At 36.8% G+C, this 14,948-nt stretch overlaps 1 protein-coding gene across 3 annotated transcripts in view; it reads right to left on the bottom strand.

The window, feature by feature from the left end:
* Window positions 1-14,948, bottom strand: part of FAF1 (Fas associated factor 1) — a 519,809-nt gene that overhangs the window by 297,760 nt on the left and 207,101 nt on the right. For all 3 annotated transcript variants that reach the window (XM_043578729.1, XM_043578731.1, XM_043578730.1), the window contains one exon: window positions 2,737-2,828. In XM_043578729.1, coding sequence (XP_043434664.1) covers window positions 2,737-2,828 — 92 coding nt within the window. The remainder of the gene's footprint in view (window positions 1-2,736; window positions 2,829-14,948) is intronic.

Consider the following 14,948-nt stretch of genomic DNA (forward strand, 5'->3'; position numbering starts at 1 on the left):
ACAGGAAAGGATCAGAGAAAATCTTCAGAAACAAACACAAAACAAGGAATAAAATAACAATACATAGATGGACAAAATAATCCAACCTAAAGACACCAGCACATTGAAAGTGAGGTGATGGAGAAATATTTATCATGCAAATTGTCAAAAGAAAGCCATATTAGTAATACTTTTATCAGAGAAAATAAAGTTTAAAACAAAGAGTATAACAAAAGACAAAGGAAGAGACTATATATATAATAAAAAGGACAATCCAACAAAATATAACAATTATAAATTTTATACACCCATAATGGATAGACCCAAATAGTTACTAGATAGACCTAAAATAGTTACTAGATAGACCTATTATTATGTATTAGAAGGAAAAAATTACTCTTTTTCTCTCATACACTACTCACAGAATACTTCTGGCTATGAAATGTGTGTTTACTATGTTTGTTTACTAACAAACATAAAGGAACTAATCAAGGAAAATACAATACTAGGAAGAGACTTTAACACCCCACTTACATCAATGGATAGATAATCTAAACAGAATATCAACAAAGAAACAATGGCTTTGAATGACACAATAGACCAGAGAGATTTACCAGATATATTCAGAACATCTTATCCTAAAATAGCAGAATACATATTCTTCTCAAGTTCCCATGGAACATTCTCCAGAAGAGATCCACAAAACAGGTCTTGTCAAATTTAAAATGATCAAAGTCATACCATGCATGTTTTCTGACCAGAAAGCTATGAAACTAGAAACCAATCACATGAAAAAAAAGTCTGGAAAGCGCAGAAATACATAGAGATTACATAACATGCTATGAAACAATGAATGGATCAACAAAGAAATAAAAGAAGAAATTAAAAGGTACATGGAAACAAATGAAAATGAAAATACAATGGTTCAAAACATTTGGGATGCAGCAAAAATGGTTCTAAGAGGGAAGTTTACAGCAAAACAGGCTTACCTCAAAAGCAAGAAAATGTCAAATAAACAACCTAACCTTATACCTAAAGCTACAAAAAGAACAAACAAAACCTAAAACCAGTCAAAGGAAGGGAATAATAAAGATTAGAGAATAAATAAATGATAAAGAAACTTAAAAAACAATAGAACACATCAATGAAACCAGGATCTGGTTCTTTGAAAAAAAAAAAAAATCAGTAAAATTGATAATCCTCTAGCCAGATTTATCAAGAAAAAAAAAAAGGGGGGGGGGACCCAAATAAAATCACAAAGGAAAGAGGAGAAGTAACAACAAACACCACAGGAGCACAATTATAAGAGAATATTATGAAAGACTATGTGCCAACAAATTGGACAACCCAGAAGAAATAGGTTAAGTTTCTAGAAACATAACCTACCCAAACTGAAACATGAATAGAATGTTTGAACAGACCAATTACCAGCAAAGAAATTGAATCAGTAATCAAACACTCCCAAAAACAAAAGTCCAGGACCCGATGGCTTCACAGGTGAAGCCTACCAAATATTTAAAGAAGAATTATTACCTATTCTTCTCAAACTATTCCAAAAAATAGAAAAGGAAGGAATATTTCCAAATATTGAACTTGTGTCTAATGTGGGGACAATTTTAGAGGACTAAGCCCTGAACCTATGGGATTTTATGCTGTCTTCAGGTAGATAATATCAGAATTAAATTAAAATTGTAGAACTGGTATTGAAAAATTGCCTGGTGTGGGAGGGAAAGAACACCACACATTTCATAGCCAGAAGTATTCTGTGAGTAGTGTATGAGAGAAAAAGAATAATTTTTTCCTTCTAATACATAATAATAAAGATATTTCACAGGTGGGAGGGGAAAAGGTTGACAATATTCATAGTTTAAGCACACAGGTCTCTACCACACAAAATCACCAAATTGTATCAAGAAAGAAACATGTATAAAAATTGTGAAAATCTAAAAACAAATGTAGTTCTGGAGTGATACTGTACTCACAAACATTATTACTCTATTACTGGCATAATCATTTACTTTGGATCAGTTTGCTTTATCTAGCATTAACAATGTAATACATAATTTAATATTAAAATATTTTAATCATTCTATAAATGTCTTGAGTTTCAAGAATAATGAAAAAAGGATAAGATTCTTTATTTCAAATAGAAAAGCTTAACAAAAATGTATCAGTGCTTTTCAAACCCTATTCTGCAGGACCTGATGAACTTCCCTCAAAAATATGCCTTCTTTAGCCATGGGGAAAGCTAGAGTTCCATTTACTCAATCTCTTCCTTCTAATACTAGTCCCTCCCCTTCAAACAGAGCAGCACTTTTTTTTTTTTTAAACTTTAGAGAAAGAGATGGAACAAGCTGGGGAGGGTCAGAGAGTGAAAATGTTAATGAGGTTCAGTGCTCAGCACAGAGCCTGACATGGGGCTCAATCTCAGGACTCTGAGATCATGACCTCAGCCAAATTGAGTCCGACGTTTAACCAAGTGAGCCACCCAGACACCCCAGAGCAGTACCATTTTTGACTATTTTTTCCATAATGGAGTTTTGCTAAAGATTTTCTTTGGAAAAAAATTCCACCACTAAAATCAAACAAACCATCCAGACCAAAATAGTTTGAAATTTTATATAGTTAATAGTTGGTGGTAAGTTTATGCTTCAACAAGATTTTGATTCGATTTCATTTTGATATTTACATACAGCTTAAAGCAAAGTAACAATCAAGCTTTCCATTTCAGACTCCCAGGAAAAGTAAACACCTTACCCAGCATGACTAGATGATGAAGGTGGTGGCAAGTCTGGTGTAAGGACATAAAGACTGTTGTTTTTTGGCAAATGTAGCGATTTTAAGACCGTCTGGAAAAGAAAAATTAAAAACAAAACAAAAAAAATGACTGTTGATTGTACATTATTCATTTTTTCCCTAAAGTTCTTGAGAATTTTTCAATATTATAGCTTACCTTTTCATCTTTTGATAATTTCCTAAATATGATAATGCAGAATGACTGAATCCAAATAATTTGTTTCTCCCATATACAAGTGAGCATATAAGTATGAACATTAAAAATAAAACGCAAATTCTTTAGCTCATGATGAAATACAACTAGATAAGAACACAGCTGAGAGTCATTAATTTCTTCATTAAAGAAGTATATCCTTGAAACTAATACGCACTTCTTCAAGGATCATTATAACAAAAATTAGCATACTGTAGGTTTTCAGAGATCACAAGACCTAGAAAAGATTATAAGCAAGCACCTCAACCCAAAGACTTTAAAGATAAGGAACTGCAGCCCAAGAAGTAAACTGACTTGGGTAAGGGCTCTAGTAAGTGTTACCTGGGTACCTTAACTCTTACTCCAGAGAATTTTTTTGTTAAAATATTCCATCTAGGGTGAATAAACTACTCTTGTGATACATCTGAACTATATCTTGAAAGCCACACAAAACTTTAGTACAATTTTTTGCCATAAAAACCCTACATACCTTTTGCACTCCTAACTTGATGGTAAAAACTTACTAACATACTTCAAACTTTTTTTTTGACAGAAAAACATATTAAGAAACACATTTTACATCTTTACATCGTAACCCAGGGCATACATATTTATTAAACAGATACTTACTGAGCTACCTACTCTGTGACAGGACAATTGTAAACACTGAGGGTATAGTGGTGAACAGAACAGTCTAAATCCCCTGATGGTATAGAGTTTTACAGTTTAGTAGGAACAAATAAAGTTAGCAACCTATATAGTTGAATATTAAAACTTGATAATTCTTTGGAATAAACATAAATCAGGGAAGGGAGGATGAAGAATATGGGGGTGTGAGTTATGTAATTTTACACTGGGTGGTGAGGGTGGTTCTCACGTGGGGAATATGGCTTTTGAACAAAGACTTAAAGGGGTGAGGAAGTAAACCAGGAGAATATACAGAAAAAGAATATTTCAGGCAAAGAAAACAACCAGCACGAAATACTTAATGAACAACAAGGAGTCTGATGTAACTGAAGTCAAATGAGCACTGACTGAGATGGGTCACAGAAAGAACAGTGATGGTAAGGACAGGAAATATGTTGAGGTGTTTAGGCTAATGTAAGGGCTTTGACTTTTACTCTGAATGAAATGGGAAACTACTGAAGTGACAGGATTACTTAAATGATTCACATTAAAATGAATCATTTAAATAATACATACATACATAAATTTGTTAGCTGTGTTGAAAACACTTGGGAAGGGGTTGGCAGAGGAGGACAGAAGCACAGAAGAGACTAATGGAATATACTAAGATAAGGATGATAACGGTTTATACCAGTGTGATAGAAGTGATGTAAAATAGCTGGATTCTAGATATATTTTGAAAATAGTATCAAAGAGATTTCTCGACATATTGGATACAGTTTCTGACAGAAAGGAGTCAGTAATGATCCTAAAGATTTTAGACTGAGTAACTGGAAAGATGAAGTTGGTATCAATTCAAAGGCAAGACTGAAGATGAAGACTTCCATTTTGGGCAGGTAAGTTTGAAATGTGTATCAAGCATTTAAATGGAGAAGATAAGCAAGTGGATATATCAATCTGGAAAGCCGGGAACAGGTCTGGAGTGGAAATATAAACTAAAGATATAAAACTGTGCATATAGATGCAATTAAAGGTCATTACACTGGACAAGATTACCACTGAATTTAGTCACGTGGTCACTTCACTGGTGACTTTGACAGAAGCACTAGCAATTCTTTGCTTAGATTGGGCTAAGGAGAAATGGGGATAAATAAATTAGAGACAAGAAATATAAACAACTCTCTGGGGAAAGTTTTGTTATCAAGGGGACTAGAGGAATGCAGTGATTATTAGAAGGGGAAGAAAAATAGAAGACATAACATTATGTTTGTGGTTATGCTCTACTAGAGGTAATGGTCTATTAGAGAAAAATACCAATGATGCAGGAAACACCGGGAAGAATTAGGTCAAATCCTTGAATAGGCCAGAGGGGATAAAGAATGCAATCCAAAGCAAACATGGAGGCTTGGTCTTCGATAGGAGACTGGACAAGCCATCTAGAGTAACAAAAGGAGAATACTTTTGTAAAATGCAGGTAAGTAAACAGAGACCAAGCTGGGAATTTGTAGAATTTTGCTTATATTGCCTTTATTTTGTCAGTGAAACAAAACAGGAAAGAAAGGCATCAGTTGAGAGTGAGAATAAGGGAAAGGTGCTTTAAAGGCCTGAGGAGAGGACAAGTACAAAATAACCATTTAGGAGTGTAGATAAACCAGGTAAATATACTGTGACTGCCTAGCAACATTAAGGGGCTCTCTAAAGACCATGGTCATGAATTTAAAGGTACACCAACACCATGATTTTATTTGTCTGCAGCCACTTTTAGCTGTAAGGCACAGAATAGATGGAGTTGGATTTATCAAAAGTAAGGATTTTTGTCATGCAGGATCTTTAAAGGAAGAGTTGGGATTATACACAAGAAAGTGATTATAATGATTAACCGTGGGATTTAACCCACTGTAAGGAAGGAAGAAAAAACATGAAAGAGGTAATCATCTTGAGCAGATGGTAGAAACAATGGATTAGAGGCCTAAGTAGTATTGAAGGACTGCTGGAGTTAGGACATCAAAGGAAATGAGCTAGAAAGATGAGATATGGTAAGCAGAAAATCAAAGCCTCAAATTAAGATTTGAGAATTATAATTAAATGATAGGAGAATGGGAGATATAGCTGATATAGGTTGGAGAAAAAAAGACCTCTGTAGGAAAGAAATTCAAGAAACTAAGAGTCCGAGGTACTGGAAGAACCATTTACAAAGATATTTAAATTACCAAGAATTAGGATAGAGAAAGGTGAATCCCCTGGAACACGAGGTCTGAGAGGTCTGGGGGCCATACGAGGAGAAGTGGTTCTCCTCCTACGAGAGCATTTGGTAGAGGCTGTACAGTCTCCCCACAGGCAAAGGTCCCAACAGACCCTGGAGAACAGCCACATTCACTCATATTGGAACAAAGACACCATGGTGTGATGAAACCTGGCACTGGCTGTATGTTGTGTTCTGCCATAAGCCCTGAACCTCTGCTGCTATGCAATTACCCAAACTTTTTCTGCGGCAGGCAGGCACCTGTCTACAATCTCTGAACTTCTGCAACAGCATAGCCGCATGCATGTTCCCAAGGGGCAAGCGGGCACCTGGCCATTGCCCAGCGAGACCCTCCCCCATAGGGTCAGAGGGGGTCCAAGGCACAGGTTTCTCAAAAGTGAGGGATTTGGAAACACAGCCCCATATGAGATATAATTCAGGAGGGAGCTTCCGCCTGACAGGCTGACAGCATGGACACAGACAGTGTAGAAGTAGGGAGTGGATAGAAGCCAAAGACAAAGGTGGGGTGCTTGACTGCTGGTCTGTGAGAGCACAGATTTCCAGAGCCAGAGACTGGGAAGCTGGGTGACCCCATTTTCACCTCTCCCATGCATTCACATAGACATGCATGCCTGCCAACCAATCCACCCCAGTAAACTAAACAGTACCAATTAGTGGAGAAGAGAGCCCTTGCACCAGGCTCCAACCAACTGCGCCAACCAAGCTCAGGCCCTAGGAGACCAACACAAGTCTCTCTCTCTGCTTAGTGTAAGGACTATAAAGTGCTTCACATTTAGACTTCTAGGGGAAACCGGATGTAATTTCATTCAGATTTTCTTCTGTTTCCTGGTCCATCTATTTGGTGTTTTTTCCCCCTTTTCTTTTTCTCTTATTCTTGGATACAGAAAGAATTTATTTTTATTTCCCATTTTTACAAATTTTTTTTACTATATTCTCTTGTAAATTTTTTTATTCTATTTTACTTTCTTCATTTCATTCTATTCTATTTTATTGTATAATTTTTTATTTTAAATGTTTTACCTTTTTTTTTCTTTTTCTTCCCCTTTTTTCTCTATTCTATCAGCTTCTTTCAAAAACCAGACCAGAGCACACCTAGCATCTAGCTCCCTTTATTTGATTTTTTCTGTTGGTTTTAATTTTGAAACTTTTATTTTTTTTATTTCACTAATACTTTTCCTTCCTCCAAAATGACAAAATGAAGGAATTCACCTCAAAAGAAAGTACAGGAAGAAAGGACAGCCAGGGACTTAATCAACACAGATATAAGCAAGATGTCCGAACTAAAATTTAGAATCATAATAATAAGAATATTAGCTGGGGTTGAAAAAAGCATAGAATCCCTTTCTGCAGAGATAAAAGAAGTAAAATCTAGTCAGGAAAAAATTAAAAATGCTATATCTGACATGCAATCTCAAATGGATGCCACAGCAGCAAGGGTGGATGAATCAGAGCAGCGAATCAGTGATATAGAAGACAAAATTATGGAGAATAATGATGCAGGAAAAAGAGGGAAAGTAAGGCAAAAAAGCACGATACAAGACATAGAGAACTCAGTGACTCATTAAAAAAGAAAGGCATCTGAAACAAAGGAGTCCCAGAAGATGAAGAGAAAGACAGAAGGGGTGGGAGGTTTATGTGAGCAAATCATAGCAGAAAACTTTCCTAAACTGTGGAAAAGACACAGACATCAAAATCCAACAAGTACAGAGAACTCCCATTAGATTCAACAAAAAACGACCATCAACAAGGCATATCATAGTCAAATGCACAAAATACACAGACAAGGAAAGAAATATGAAAGTAGCAAGGGAAAAAAAATCCTTAACCTATAAGGGAAGAGAGATCAGGTTCACAGCAGACCTATACACAGAAACTTGGCAGGCCAGAAAGGAGTGGCAGGATATATTAAGTGTGATGAACCATAAAAATATGCAGCCAAGAATTCGTTACCCAGCAAGGCTGCCATTCAAAATAAAAGGAGAGATAACGAGTTTCCCAAACAAAAACTAAAGGAATTCATGACCACTAAACCAGTCCTGCAAGAAATTTAAGGGGGACTCTTTGAGGGGAGAAAAGATGAAAAAACAAAACAAAACAAAAAACAAAAACAAAAATAGACCAAAGGCAACAAAGACAACAAAGGACCAGAGAACACCATCAGAAACTTCAATTCTACAGGCAACAAAATGGCAATAAATTCATATCTTTCAGTACTCACTCTAATGTCAATGGGCTAAAGGCTCCAATCAAAAGACACAGGGTATCGCATGGATAAGAAAAAAAAGATCCTTCTATATGCTGTTTACAAGACCCATTTTATCTCTAAGGACATCTTCATATTGAAAGTAAGGGGATGGGGCGCCTGGGTGGCGCAGTCGGTTAAGCGTCCGACTTCAGCCAGGTCACGATCTCGTGGTCCGGGAGTTCGAGACCCGCGTCAGGCTCAGGGCTGATGGCTCAGAGCCTGGAGCCTGCTTCTGATTCTGTGTCTCCCTCTCTCTCTGCCCCTCCCCCGTTCATGCTCTGTCTCTCTCTGTCCCAAAAATAAACAAACAAAAAAAAAACGTTGAAAAAAAAATTAAAAAAAAAAAAAAGAAAGTAAGGGGATGGAGAACCATCTATCATGCTAATGGTTGCCAAAAGAAAGCCAGAGTAGCCACACTTATATCAGACAATGTAGATTTTAAAATAAAGAATGTAGGGGCACCTGGGTAGCTCAGTCAGTTAAGTGTCCAACTTTGGCTTAGGTCATGATCTCACAGCTTGTGGGTTCAAGCCCCAGTTGGGCTCTGTACTGACAGCTCAGAGCCTGGAGGTGCTTCAGATTCTGCTTCTCCATCTTTCTGTGGCCCTCTCCTGCTCGTGTTCGTTCGTTCTCTCTCTCTCTCTCTCTCTCTCTCTCTCTCAAAAATAAATAAACGTTAAAAAAATTTTTTTAAAGAATGTAACAAGAGATGAAGAAGGGCATTATATCATAATTAAGGGGTCGGTCTATCCATCAAGACCTAACAATTATAAACAGTTATGCCCCAACGTGAAACACCCAAATATATAAACCAATTAATCACAAACATGAAGAAACTCATTGATAATAATGCTATTATAGTAGGGGAATTCAACACTCCACTTACAACAATAGACAGATCATCTAGGCCGAAAATCAACAAGGAAACAATGGCTTTGAATGACATCTTGGACCAGATGGACTTAACAGATATTCAGAACATTTCATTCTAAAGCAGTGGAATATGCATTCTTCTCAAGTACACATGGAACATTCTCCAGAATAGATCATATATTGGGACACAAATCAGCCCTCAACAAGTACAAAAAAATCAAGATCATACCATGCATATTTTCAGACCACAACACTATGAAACTTGAAATCAACTACAGGAAAAAATTTGGAAAGACCATGAATACTTGGAGATTAAAGAACATTCTATTAAATAATGAACAGGTTAACCAAGAAGTTAAAGGGGAGTTTAAAAATTTTTTTTTTTTCAACGTTTATTTATTTTTGGGACAGAGAGAGACAGAGTATGAACGGGGGAGGGGCAGAGAGAGAGGGAGACACAGAATCGGAAACAGGCTCCAGGCTCTGAGCCATCAGCCCAGAGCCTGATGCGGGGCTCGAACTCACGGGCCGCGAGATCGTGACCTGGCTGAAGTCGGACGCTTAACCGACTGCGCCACCCAGGCGAAGGGGAGTTTAAAAAGTACATTGAAGCAAATGAAAATGATAACATGACTGATCAAAACCACTGGCATGTAGCAAAGGTGGTCACAATAGGGAAGTATATAGTAATCTAGGCCTTCCTAAAGAAGGAAAAAAGGTCTCAGATATACAACCTAACCTTAACCTTAAAAAAGCTGAAAAAAAGAACAGCAAAAAGAACTCAAAACCAGCAGAAGATGGGAAATAATAAAGATTAGAGCAGAAATCAATGCTATCTGAAAAAAATAAATTAATTTAAAAAAATAAAAATAAATAAATAAATAAATAAATAAATAAATAAATAAAGTAGAAAAGATCAATGAAACCAGGAGTTGGTTCTTTGAAAGAATTAACAAAATTATAAATCCCTAGCCAGTTTGATCAAAAAGAAAAAGGACCCAAGTAAATCAAATCAAGAATGAAAGAGGAGAAATCATAACCAACACAGCAGAAATACAAACAATAAGAGAATATTATGATCAATTATATACCAATAAATTGGGCAATCTGTAAGTAATGGACAAATTCCTAGAAACATATAAATTACCTAAACTGAAACAGGAAGAAATAGAAAGTTTGAACAGATCCATAACCAGTAAAGAAATTTAATTAGTAATAAAAAACCTCCCCCAAAACAAGAGTCCAGGGCCAGATGGCTTTGCAGGTGAATTCCACCAAACATTTAAAGAAGAGTTAACACTTATTCTTTTGAAGCTGTTCCAAAAACAGAAATGGAAGGAAAACTTCCAAACTCATGCTACAAGGCCAGCATCACCTTGATTCAGAAACCAAAGACCCCATTAAAAAGGAGAACAATGGACTAATTTCCTTGATGAACATAGATGTAAAAATCCTCAACAAGATACTAGCCAACTGGAGTCAACAATACATTAAAAGGATTATTCATTGTGATCAAGTGGCATTTATACCTGGGATGCAGGGCTGGTTCAATATCTGCAAATCAATCAATGTGACACATCACCTTAACAAAAGAAAAGAATAAGAACCACATGATCCTTTCATTAGATGCAGAGAAAGCATTTGACAAAATACAGCATCCTTTCTTGATAAAAACCCTCAAGAAAGTAGGGATACAAGGATCATACCTCAAGATCATAAAAGCCATATTTGAACGACCCAACGCTAATCTCATCCTCCATGGGGAAAAAACTGAGAGCTTTCTCTCTAAGGTCAGGAACATGACAGGGAAGTACATTCTCACCACTGTTATTCAACATACTATTGGAAGTCTTAGCCTCAGCATCAGACAACAAAAGGAAATAAAAGGCATCCAGATTGGCAAGGAGAATGTCACACTTTCACTCTTCACAGACCATATGATATTCTATGTGGAAAACCCAAAAGATTCCACCAAAAACTTGCCAGAACTGACCCATGAAATCAGCAAAGTTGCAAGATATAAAATCAATGCAAAGAAATTGGTTGCATTTCTATCCACCAATAATGAAACAACAGAAAGAGAAATTAAGGGAAAAATCCCATTTACAATTGCACCCAAAACCATAAAACATTTGGGAATAAACCTAACCAAAGAAGTGAAAAATCTATACACTGAAAACTGTAGAAAGCTTATGAGAGAAATTGAAGAAGACACAAAAAAAATGGAAAAATATTCCATGCTTACGGATTGGAAGAACAAATATTGTTAAAATGTCGATACTACCCAAAGCAATATACATATTCAATGCAATCCCTATCAAAAAAACACCAGCATTCTTCAGAGCTGGAACAAACAATCCTAAAATGTGTATGGAACCAGAAAAGACCCCGAGGAGCCAAAACAATCCTGAAAAAGAAAACCAAAGCTGGAGGCATCACAATTCCGGATGTATTACAAAGCTGTAATCATCAAGACAGTATAGTACTGGCTCAAAAACAGACACTTAGACCAGTCAAACAGAATAGAGAACCCAGAAATGGACCCACAAATGTATGACCAACTAATCTTTGACAAGCAGGAACAAATATCCAATGGAATAAAGACAGTCTCTTTAGCACATGATGCTGGGAAGACTGGACAGCAACATGAAGAATGAACCTGGACCACTTTCTTACACCACACACAAAAACAAACTCAAAATGGATGAAAGACCTAAACATAAGACAGGAAGCCATCAAAATCCTCAAGGAGAAAGCAGGCAAAAACCTCTTTGACCTTGGCTGCAGCAACTTCTTACTCAACACATCTCCAGAAGCAAGGTAAATAAAAGCAAAAATAAACTACTGGGAACTCATAAAAATAAAAAGCTTCTGCATGATGAAGGAAACAATCAGCAAAACTAAAAGGCAACCAAAAGAATGGGAGAAGATATTTGCAAATGACATATCAGATAAAGAGTTGGTATCCAAAATCTATAAAGAATTTATCAAACTCAATACTCAAAAAACAAATAATCTAGTGAAGAAATGGGCAAAAGACATGAATAGGCACTTTTCCAAAGAAGACATCCAGATGGCTATCAGACACATGAAAAAATGCTGAACACCACTCATCATCAAGGAAATGTAATTTAAAAAAGGGGGGGGAATACAAATCAAAACCACAATAAGGGGCGCCTGGGTGGCGCAGTCGGTTGGGCGTCCGACTTCAGCCAGGTCACGATCTCGCGGTCCATGAGTTCGAGCCCCGCGTCGGGCTCTGGGCTGATGGCTCAGAGCCTGGAGCCTGTTTCCGATTCTGTGTCTCCCTCTCTCTCTGCCCCTCCCCCATTCATGCTCTGTCTCTCTCTGTCCCAAAAATAAATAAACTTTGAAAAAAAAAAAAAAACCACAATAAGACACCACCTCACACCTGTCAGAATGACTAAAATTAACAATGCAGGCAATGACAGATGTTGGCAAGGATGTAGAGAAAGAAGATCTCTTTTGCACTGCTAGTGGGAATGCGAACTGGTGTAGCCACTGTGGAAAACGGTATGAAGTTCCTCAAAAAATTAAAAATAGAACTACCCTACATGCCAACAATTGCACTACTAGGTATTTATTCAAAGGATACAGGTGTGCTGTTTCGAAGGGTCACATCCACCCCAATGTTTATAGCAGCGCTATCAATAATGGCCATTGTTGGCTAAGAGAACAAGTGGGAAAGAGCCCATTGTGTGTTGTGTGTGTGTGTGTGTGTGTGTGTGTGTGTGTGTATGTACATACACAAAATGGCGTATTACTTGACAATCAAAAAGAATGAAATCCTGCCATGTGCAACAACGTGGATGGAAGTAGAGTGCATTATGCTAAGCAAAATTAGTCAGAGAAAGACAAATATCATATAATTTCACTCGTGTGGAATTTAAGATTCCAGATTGGCAAGGAGAATGTCAGATGAACATAAGGGAAGGGAAGAAAAATAATATAAAAACAAGGAGGGGGACAAAACATAAGAGACTCAAATATAGAGAATGAACTGAGGGTTGCTGGAGGGGTTGTGGGTGGGGGGAAGGGCTAAGTGGGCAAGGGGCATTAAGGAAAATACTTGTTGGGATGAGCACTAGGTGTTATATGTAGGGGATAAATCACAGGATTCTACTCTTATAATCATTATTGCACTACATGCTAACTAACTTGGATGTAAATTTAAAAAAATACATACATACTGCATGACATTAAAAAAAAAGAAGACAGCAATTCTAGACCAATAACCAAAAATTATCAGGAAATGAGGGGAAACACCTCAATAAGTAGGTGATGATCTTTTGACATCAAATTCAAAGCTGAAGATTTTTAGAGAAGGACTGATAAAGGTCTGGAAGTGGAAGTGAGGAGCAATAAGGACACATATTTTACCAGTTAGTCCACTGTTATGATGGCTGCTAAGGAAAAGCAATGAACACGGAGAAGGCTACAAAGAAACAATGTCCTCAGGAAGGCAGATTTCAGTCAGAGGAAGATGGTGGAGGGAGTGTGCAGGGAAGAAGTTGACAACAGAAGGAATTTTGCTAATAATAAAATTAGTTCCACAGGGAATAACACAGGGTCCCAGGCATTGTAGAGGAAAAGGCTAGAGACAGATGGAGCTATGGAAATTTTAGTGAGGGATGATATGAGAATCTTAAACTCCTTGTAGTGACCAGCATAAACAGCAGGAAGAGATGTAATGAAATTAGTTGTGGTACAATCAAATAATAATGTCCAGGCTGAAAGTGTTGGAAAGCAAGGTGGAGTGCGATGTCTAGGAATCTCTCTTAATCCTACAGATGAAAGTAGAGACACATAGGGAGGCTGATCTTACCCAAGCATAGAATTCATTCTTGATCCCACTCCAAGAAGGTCCATCTTACTATAAGTATACAAGGACACTGGGATTTACTGTTGACTCATATTAGCTATCTGTTATATAAATAAAAATACTTACCCTTACTGTTTGCAAAATACTCTGACATCTTCTATTCTATTTGGTTTTTTAATGTGGGCTATAACCCACTCATGTCACTTTACAACCCATTAATGGTTTGTAATGCATGGTCTGCAAAAATACTATATTAGGCAATTACTCATAAGTTTACAATCTGTACAGAAACCTTTATGTTCTGAATCTTTAAAATATGTGTAAGGCCTTTTGAAATTGATGTGTGACCTTTACAGAGCTAACATGCAAGCAAAACACATGCATACACAGGAAAGTTATTTTTACCTTTTCATCTTTCATTTTCTTACTTGGTGGATTACTGTAAATACTCTTACCATTTGGATGGTAACTACTACCTTTTGCTATGCTATCATCCATAGATTTTCCACTGAATCTTCCCTCTCAAACCACACATGGCATAATTAAATGGATACTTTTATTCATTCATTCCTTCATTCATTCCACAAACATCTGCTCAAGGTACTATGATGGAGAATGCTGGGATGGGAACCTAGTTTTATACAGAGGCCTGTTAGAGAAAGTAATGTTTAAACTGAGACTTGAAGGATGAAATAGAGGTACCCATATGAAGAATTGGGGATAAAGCATTCCAAGCAGTTAAAGGGACAGGTAAAGACATAAAGGGCTTGGGCCTATTAGAAGAATTAAAAGGCGGTTTCTATGGCTGCATCATGTAAAGTGAGGGTAAGGAAGGCTAAAGGTTGTAGAGGTGAACAGTGGGTAAATAATACAATGCCTTTTGAACCACGGTGAGTTTTATTTAAAGTGCAACAAAAAAACTATGTTTTAACAGCAGAGTTATATAATTCAATTTATGTTTTTAAAAGATCATTCTGGCTGCTATGTGGAGAATGTAAGGAAGAACTCAAGAAAAATGCTGGGAAAACAATGATGAAGCTATTGCATTGATCCAGGCATGAGATGCTAATGGCTTGGATTAGGCAGTGGAATAAAAATACTGAAATGTGACCACAGTTGAGGTATATTT

This window comes from Prionailurus bengalensis, chromosome C1, assembly GCF_016509475.1.
Source record: "Prionailurus bengalensis isolate Pbe53 chromosome C1, Fcat_Pben_1.1_paternal_pri, whole genome shotgun sequence".
Lineage (NCBI taxonomy): Eukaryota > Metazoa > Chordata > Mammalia > Carnivora > Felidae > Prionailurus > Prionailurus bengalensis.